Genomic DNA, 9,395 nt, shown 5'->3' with positions numbered 1-9,395 from the left:
CTTAAAATGGAATTATGTCTAGTCTTTACTATCCTTATGAGAGCCACCTAATATGAAGTAAATAATACAAAGTAACACCCAACAAAGGAGTTTATTAAAAAGTTAACCATGTAAGTAACTCATGAATAGAAACTAGTAGTATTAGCAGCCTTCTCCTGACCTTAAAAAAATAACTTTGCAGTCTTTAATTTTCTAGTAATCTTATTTTAAATACATGGCATAAAGTTATGAGATGAGTTGTTAGAACACTAAAAATTTAACCACTTAAAAGTATGATGGGGAAATTTTCATTTTTTAAGTGTTCAAAACAAATTAATACATAAAATTTTTATACTAAGTATTTTATTGTATATTGCCATCAGTGTATATAAAATAATTGCCCTTGTGAAACAGAAAATTATGAATATTCAGAGAGGTAGACATTAAGGACTGACAAAAGTAGAAGTTTGTATAGTATGGCACGTTACAGAGAGGCTTTTGTACAGGCTTCAAATTTAGCTTTCCTTTGAATATTCACTGGTTTATGAAACGTGGTTTGGAAAACCTGAAATGGAAAAAGGGAAAAAGTGAATTAGAGTAAGGTATCATAAGAACAATAGCTTTTTTTATGAGTAGCAGTACATCTTACAGTACATCACTTTTAGGGTATTTATTTGAATGTCAACTTATAAAGTGCTTTCAATTAAAGCAGGCACTAAGCCTGTTTTTGGTTTTTTTTTAAAGACATCCCAGTTGGGTTTTTTTTGGGGAGAGGGGGGAATGGGGGGTGGTGGATAGGAAATGAGAAACCAGATAGAACATGCCTGAATCAAAGGACCTAAAGAGTAACTTGCCAATATATCAAAAAAAAAAAAGAAAAAAGAAACACCCACACACTGCGGATTCTAATTTTTAAAAAGGTTAATATAAAAATCTCTTACGATGGGAGATATCTGAACACCTCTAGAAAATGAGCAACAGCTGAGAAGAGCAAGATGCAATCACTTCTATTTACCCACATAAATCTATACACAAAGAAAAATATACACACAGCTTTGACTATAGTAGGAGAAGGAAATGGCAATCCACCCCAGTATTCTTGCCTGGAGAAACCCCAGGGACAGAGGAGCCTGGTGGGCTGCCGTCCATGGGGTCACATAGAGTCGGACACGACTGAAGCAACTTAGCAGCAGCAGCAGCAGTGTTTTAATAGCAAAGGACTGCAAATATCCTAAATGCAACTCAATAGGACAATGAATAAATAAACTAAAGTTTATAAACATGGAATACAACAATTTAAATGACTAAATCTATGGATTAACACAAAGCTCAAAAATAATGCACTAATAGTTATTCCTTAAAAATAACAGCTGGATTTTAGAACTATAAAACAATAAATACATGGGCATAACAGCGCCAGAGTAAGTTATTTATATGGAAAGGTAGAAAAAGTATCATTTCTTTATAAAAATTAACAAGGTTGGGAATTCCCTTGTGGTCCAATAGTTAGGACTCTGGTCTTTCACTACCAAGGGACCAGGTTCACTCCCTGGTTGGGGAACTAAGATCCCATAAGCTGCACATCTCAGAACTAACAAGGTAAACCATTTAATTCAGGATAGTAAAGAACTGGGTTTTTATACTGATTTAAAATTTTCTGTTACTTCATTACAAAAAGTTTTACAAGAAGCATAAACAGAATCAGTGGTGAAAATGTTTAGCCTCAAGTTTTGCAAATTACAAAACTGAGATAGGCAGGAAATAGTAGCAAACAGTCTGTGATCTGTTTGGCAGGGGCTCAGCCAAAAGTACTCTTTAAACTCCAGGTGGAACAGCAAAGTTTAATTTGGCAATATTATCAAGGTTATTAAATTTTAAATGTCATTCCTTACAGAATAACTTTACCTCCAGAAGTTTATTTTAAAGAAATGGGTAGAGTATACTTATAGGTACCAAGATGTTCACCTCAGTGTAGCCTCAAATTTGGAAACCTCAATATTTGATGAAGTATAATTTAAGTTATAGTATAACCACAGAAAAATCTCATTTACAAAAACTATTAAATGAGAGCACCAAAGCCTAAGCACCAGACCACCAGGGAATTTACAGACTATTAAATGAAACAAGAAAATTCAACTTCAAAAAAACAAAACTGCATACTATAATCACTTTTCAATAATTTGTTTTTTTTTTTTGGTCTTTAAAGGAAACATCTGTTAACAGTGGTTATTTCTAGGTGTGCAAATCATGGTAAATTCTATTTTAATACTCTGGACTATTTATTGCTAAAATATCTATGCTTTAAATTACACATATAGTTTTAAAAGTTATGAGTGTGAAGACAAATACAGATTTAAATATAGATGTTTTGCATCGACGCCACTCAGTGTGCCAAGGACAGCCAACATCAGTATAATATCCCAGACCTATTGTTTTAGAATCTCTATTTTAACACCGTGACTTGTAGCTACATTCATGTTTGAGAAGAAATGCTTTTACATCCAAATACTTTTCCTAGCCAAAAGTGCTTCAAATCATAATATTCATAAACCTGCAGGTTTTACTGTACTGCCAGGATTAATAGCCATTATTTTACTTTGAAATCTGGATTCTTATCCCAACCAGAGCCAAGTTAATTAGGCACTGATCTGTATTCTATGAAATGAAACTATGAACAGCCAGTTAAGAAGCCACACTTACCAGTATTTTAAATGAAAATAAACTTATAAAGAAAATACAAGAGGAACCATAACAATTTTGGAATTTCTCAAAATTGCCAAAAGCAAAAAACTTTTTAATTATTAAATATGAAGGTGCTTGAATGTTGAAAAAATTTACTTCCTTAAACTCAAAGGTGGTTTCTTCCCCTCTGGGTTTGGAACCTTAACCAATTCAACTAATCATGGTATTTACTAGACACATGCTTTTACTTATACAGACTTCCTGGACACTCCCAAGTCTACTAAATTTAATTAGGGAGGGCACAACTATGCAACATGTATTTTAGGAAGCAGCTTCCTGCACTGTGAGGAGTCAGAATATTTGCAGAGGGTGTGTAACATATACAGAGTTGTCTTTATAACAAGTAAATGCTCTGACTAAAGTCCTATGACTTCATGAAGGCAGTACAGTTAGATTCCATTTTCAATTATCCACACATCATGCTGTCTGGCCAGATTCCATTTTCAATTATCCACACATCATGTTGTCTTGCCACCTCTCGTGAATTAACATACATTTTTGTACACATTGACATCTGTTCTGCAAGGTACAGGTTAACATATAGAAGTATGCTTTAAACCCACCCAAATTTTATTTTCTTAATCCTCTGAAAACCAACCCACTGTCTCCCACCATAAACTTAGATACTTCATTTCCTTCTCTTGTAATCTTTACCTAAAAAGAATAAAGTTAAAACCTTTTGTCTCCAACTCCAAATGCCTGCACTATGTAAGCTTATGCAGCTATCTCCTCTGTTTGCACTCACTACTTCTTTTCTATGCTTTGCTGCTGCTGCTGCTAAGTCGCTTCAGTTGTGTCTGACTCTGTGCGACCCCATAGACAGCAGCCCACCACACTCTGCCGTCCCTGGGATTCTCTAGGCAAGAACACTGGAGTGGGTTGCCATTTCCTTCTCCAATGCATGAAATTGAAGTCACTGAGTCGTATCCAACTCTCAGCGACCCCATGGACTACAGCCTACCAGGCTCCTCCGTCCGTGAGATTTTCCAGGCAAGAGTACTGGAGTGGGGTGCCATTGCCTTCTCTGTCTATGCTATTCTAGTAGATCATAATTAATCCAAATCCACTGACAGTATTTTAAAAGTCACCACCATGAACACAGCAGATTTCTTTAAATGTCTAAATATTTTCTAGGTACAAAAAAATTAGTATTTGGGGCACCAAAGTACACCATTAGGCAATACTATAAAGGGTAACATGGCTTGTCACAATAGTGAAATTTTCTAGTAACCCCTATATCCTCTTATGGTTATTAAATCCTCTACTTAACCCTCTGATAAAATAGAAACAACTAGTCTTCGTGATTACTAAATCAGCAAATTTCATCAATCTTCACAAAACAAAAAAGACTTGAAAATCCAAGTGCAAAACAAAAGTATGCTAAGAGCTTGCTCAACTTACAAAGTGCTACAAAGAAAGAAACCTGACTAGTTATCCCTACTAATTTTGTTGTTTTAATTTAAGGAAACTTACCTTGTCAAGATCTGTCTTACTACAAAAACGAACAGACTTTCTGGGGCCTGAAGGGATTTGTACTTGAAGATACTCCAGTCAGCAGAGGGTCATGTTGAGCATTCTGCAGACAGAACTGTTTCAAATCTGCAGCTGCCTGGGAAACCTGTATATAACAAGCAGTGGGGGAAGGGGGCAGGAGGTGATGAGTGTTTTAATGAAAGTTTTCTCAAATCTTAAATAAAAATATGTGCCAATAAACAACTCAAAAAATATATACACTAATTGAAGGTCAACAGTCTTACTGTTGTTGTTTGGTGGCTAAATTGTGTCTGACTAAATCATGTCTGACTTTTGCGACCCCATCAACTGTAAACTGTAGCCCACCAGGCTCCTCTGTCCATGTCCAGGCAAGAATATTGGACTGGGTGGCCATTTCCTTCTCCAAGGGATCTTCCCGACCCAGGGATCAAACCTGCATCTTCTGCATGGCAGGTGGATTCTTTGCCACTGAGCCACCAGGAAGCTCATCAACAGTCATATACTGTCAACATATACATATGTCTGATATACAGTCATATAGAGTCAAAACACTCCATGTAAATAAAACAAGCACAAACAGTACAACTCCGTTTTATCTGCAAAGCACAGCACATCTTGCTAGTTTACTAATCAACAGGATGTTCTAGTGTAACCATGAAGGTACTCAAATTTTTTTTTATTAAAAGCAGTACACAGGATATTATAGGGTAAAGATAAATTAAAATGCTAGTAAACTATCACTCTGTCTTGAAAGCAGTATACTGAGAAAATGCTGTGAGTGTCTTGGTATTACGTACCATCAGCTGTTCTATGTTACAAAACTGGACAGTGAGTTTCTGCTCAGTGACATGTGACTCAAAGGCTGATTATTAGCAAACTTCAGTTAAAGAACTTTACTGAGCAGCCTGCCTTTAAGAAACTGCCTTAAATGTGACTTAATAATTTTCATATATATATACAAAGCCATTCAAACAGGACTTACAGAACTTCTGTGGTTTCACAGATAAAACAACTTTATACCAACTTCAACATCTACTATTTATATATATTCTGTTAAGGCGTGGTGCAGGACACCAAAACAATAAACGGAATAGTTCAGATATATAATATGAATGACTAAAGGATGCCTCAAATATAGTATCCTAACTCTTGAATTGTGGTTTAGGAAGATGGGGAAGGCAATCATTTATTGTATTCTGTTTTAACTATCCACAAGAAGGATAAGAACAGGTGTCCAATCTGGCTGGGTAATATTTAGCCTCTGAAAGGGAGCTAAGGGCATCACAAGTGCTCTCTACAAAGAATTTCTGCAGATGACAGCTTCTGATAAACGGATCCATCACCGAGAGATGAATCTAAACTCTTCTTGGAATCTGCTTATCTGTTTGGTTTATACACCAGCCCAGGATAAAGAGTTTCATTAATTTATTAGCAACTGTGTAAGTAGTTTTGGGTTCCAAGTACTACAAGAAATGGGCACCCTGCTCCCCCTCAAAGGTGCAGCTACAGTGGGGCAAGAGTGGTATCATTTTTCACTATCTTATAACATGGTTTCATTCATTCACATTAACCAGCAGTAAAGAATCTACTGCGCTTCCCCTGTGGCTCAGCGGTAAAGAACCCACATGTCAATGCAGGAGATATATAAGAGATGTGGGTTTGATCCCTGAGTCTGGAAAGATCCCTTGGAGAAGAGCATGGCAACCCACTCAGTATTCTTGCTGGGAAAATCCCATGGACAGAGGAGCCTTGTGGGCTATAGTCCATACGGTCACAAAGAGTTGTGACTTTATGCTTAGGACATGACTGAGCATAAACATGAGAATCTGTTAATTTTCTGCCAAAAATGTAGGCAGACTCCCAACTTAAACTCCCTTTCACAAACTTCTCATCACCTCTATGTGCCAAATATAATTCTAGGCCCTGAGAATATGTAAGAACAACCAGGTCCCTGTTACAGAGCTAACAGTTCAGATAAAAAGAGACAAGATGATCTGCAGAAAAAAAAAGAATAGTTTGTTAGATCAGGACCTGTGGCTAAGTGTTTTCAAGGAGGTGACATTTAAATTGAGATCTCAGTGACAAGAGATCCAGCCAAGGAACCATCAGTGAGAAAATAACCAGTGAGAATTCCAATCAATGGGGAGAGTAGAGACAAAGGCTTAAAATTCAAACAAGCTGCCAGCCCCTAAGACACTATAATAATAACCATCAGAGAGGTTGAAACCCTATAATCCTGGCATAATTATCAGTGCCCTCTTTCACTCTCAAAAGTGCCCTGGGTTGGGAACAAAGTGTATGGTCACCAACACTGGGGAAGTTTGTCAAGCATTTGTGGTAATTTCTATCAACTACTCAAACAAAGGCTTTTAAAAAATAAACTCGTGCTAATTCAAAAGTAAAATGTCACTACAAAAGCATCTATAAAAGTCATGGGTAAAACAGAAACACAAAATGAAATCTAACTCACCACATTTTGCAACATGTCCAAAGAAAAGCTCATTTAAATTCCCTCAAGGTGAGGTGCTTTCCTCCTTGCTACACACAGCCCTGGCATTTAGACTTGAGATTTCTGTAACCAAACCCTGGTGAAGGCTTTAATGATTCCAACCAAAACCTTTAGTACTGGAGGAAGGCACCTCGCTGGAGAGTTATTGCAGGGGCTAGGGTTTTTAAGGTAAAGAGATCCCCTGGAGAAGGAAATGGCAACCCACTCCAGTATTCTTGCCTGGAGAATCCCATGGACAGAGGAGCCTGGTGGGCTACAGTCCACGGGGTCGCAAAGAGTCGGACACGACTGAACGACTTCACTTTCACCTCAGAGTACACTCATTTTCTTTTAAGACTGAACTAAATACCCCTACTTAACACTTCTGCTTTCAATCAGCCTTTTTTTTTTTGGCCCCCCCCTTCTCATTTTTTTCTTTCCTGGGCCACTCCAACCTAAGATGAAGGCACACCTGAATAATAGCAATGATTTCAGAGTTAAATCCAGGCAAGGCTAACCATTAATCACTGGATGAGGTAAGAATCTGGAAATTAGAGAAATGGATTCAACACAGCAAAGGAGTTTATAGCACTTTAAGGACAGGAAAGGAGGGGAATCCCATCCCAAGATTGACGGGAATTTCCCTTCCCTCCAGAGATGACCACAACTGGGTAAACTAGGTTCCTGGCATTTCTACATAAGGAAATAGGTAAAGGGAGAGACTCTTAAAACACAAAACACTTCAAGGGGAAGTAAAAACTAGTGTGATGAGTAAAGAATCAAAATCTTCGAAACTGGCTGTTTCTTTCAACAGAGTGCATGGTTTATATTCTTCCCTGTTTCTTTTCTAATTACAGTGTTTCACATGTAAACCGAGTGCACCAGAAAGAAGCCAGTCCACGCGGGATTTAAAAAAATCAAGAAACTTGAATAGCACTTAACGTCAGCTTGTCATATCAACACACACACACGACTTTTTCCCCAAAGTAAATACCCCAGAACAAGGTCAGTGCTACTAACCAGACGCCAAAATAAATAACACTGGTCCACCCTAATTACTTTTTCGGGTATGCAGACCAGGAGATATGCCCAAGGTCAGATCAGAGCAAAGTGCAAAACAGATATGAAATGCACGCTTTGTCCGAGGTTGCGCAGGGCACCAGTGGTAATCTTAGACACAGTGAACGTTTCCAAAACAGGCTTCTTTAACCTACAATTAAAGTTATGCAAGAATTCGTTTTCAAAGTGTGTGTTCGGTGAATAAGTGGAGCTGGAAGTTAAGACTCGACTACTAAAGGGAGTGGATTTGGGAAAGTTCTGACATGAAAAAATACTTCTGTTCTGAATCAAAAGGCGGATAAAACTCCGTCCGGTGACAAGAAACGGGGGAAACGGTCGCGAGGGCCGGGAAAGGCGCGGGCGGAGGCGCAGCTCTTGGGGAGCCCAGCCGCGGAGTCAATGCCGAGGGAGGGACAGGGACGAGGGCCGGAATGCGGAAAGCGGCCGTTTAACCAGGGGCCAGCCCGCCTTAGACCGTCTTGGGACGTAAGGGTGCACTAACCGGCCCCCCAAACCACAGCGCCGACCCGTGCCGCTACTTCTCTAAAGCTGGCCGAGATCGCGGCCGCCGAGCCGGCGTCCTCCCCAGGGGCGAGTCGCGGGCGCCGCGTCAGCTCGCCTGCAGTATCCCACCCGCCACCTCCCCGCCTTCCCCTCCCCCTCGGCCACCCGCCCCCGCTCACCTTCACCCGATTGAGCCCGGCCTCCAGCCGGAGCTGTTGAACAACTTTTTTCATAGCCGCGACGCTGGATGAACCAGACATGGCGCACTCGAAAGGATGGCAGATCCACGGGCCGTCGGCAGCTCTGCGGTGGGTCCGCTGGGCCAGTCGGCGGGGCTGGGGGTGAGGCTCGGAACTTTGTCTCTTAAGTTTCCGGTCCTTTACCCAGCGGCTCCACCCTCAACGCGCATGCGCGCTCTCCTCCGCCCGCCGTTTTGGCTCCACACCCGAAAGGGAGCGCGAGCCTCCGAGGGCGAGGGGAGAGTTGGGAGCGAGAAGGGGCGGAGCGGACGGTGGGCGCGGCAGCTACGCGACGCCGACTGGAACGGACGCCCGTCCTCCCCGTCCTCCCCGTCCTCCCCGTCCTCCCCCTCCCTAGAGGCAGAGTTGGGAGAGGTAAGGAAAGAGGTCGTAGTTATCCTGCGAGCCCCGAAAGGGATTCCGAAGAGGAGCGGTGAGGGAAGTCAATTGTTGAGAGACTTTGTAACAGTCATGGTGGCGGGACAACGAGGCGGTTCCAGTGTCCTGGCGGAGTTGGCGGCCGAGATGGAGGAAAGGGAAGGGAGAGCCCCACTGAGGCGTAGGAGCTAGAAGTATGGGCTTGAGTCGCTGGCACCTTGTCCCCTTAGGGACGCGTCCCTAAATGACCCGTTTTTGTCCAACGGGCGGCCCTTCCGCAGATGGCTTCCCACCGACAGACCCCCGAGGCCGAAGGAGGGCGCGAGGTCTCTGTAACCGACCGAGAGGAGCCGGGCGGCGGGCAGCGAGGGCGCTGGTTCGCCAGAGAAAAGGGGATCTTCACAAGGTTTGGCTTCTGGCGCCTCTTACCTCTAGTTTTTCTAGAAACGATTGTGAAGAAGCCAAGGTGCTGACTAAAAATTATATATATCTCTTCTTGTCCATTTCATTTG

At 41.3% G+C, this 9,395-nt stretch overlaps 1 protein-coding gene across 1 annotated transcript; it reads right to left on the bottom strand.

The window, feature by feature from the left end:
- Positions 1-71: 71 nt before the first annotated feature.
- On the bottom strand, positions 72-8,710 carry GNG5 (G protein subunit gamma 5). Its single transcript, XM_068964927.1, has 3 exons — positions 8,446-8,710; positions 4,195-4,339; positions 72-544 (listed from the first exon to the last, which is right to left on the bottom strand). Exons 1-2 carry the CDS (start codon positions 8,524-8,526, stop codon positions 4,214-4,216), a joined length of 207 nt encoding a protein of 68 aa, XP_068821028.1. The 5' UTR covers positions 8,527-8,710; the 3' UTR covers positions 72-544; positions 4,195-4,213.
- Between the last annotated feature and the right edge of the window lie 685 nt (positions 8,711-9,395).

Source organism: Capricornis sumatraensis, chromosome 2 (genome assembly GCF_032405125.1).
Source record: "Capricornis sumatraensis isolate serow.1 chromosome 2, serow.2, whole genome shotgun sequence".
Taxonomy (NCBI): Eukaryota; Metazoa; Chordata; class Mammalia; order Artiodactyla; family Bovidae; genus Capricornis; species Capricornis sumatraensis.
This window is presented reverse-complemented; position numbering and strand designations above follow the sequence as displayed.

What these genes read in the sequence shown, in the direction of transcription:
- GNG5 (XM_068964927.1), bottom strand. Translation starts at nt 8,526, where the DNA reads ATGTCTGGTTCATCCAGCGTCGCGGCTATGAAAAAAGTTGTTCAACAG. An exon ending in CCGGGCTCAATCGGGTGAAG is followed by an intron (nt 4,340 to 8,445) that starts GTGAGCGGGGGC and finishes TGTTATATACAG; the next exon opens with GTTTCCCAGGCAGCTGCAGA.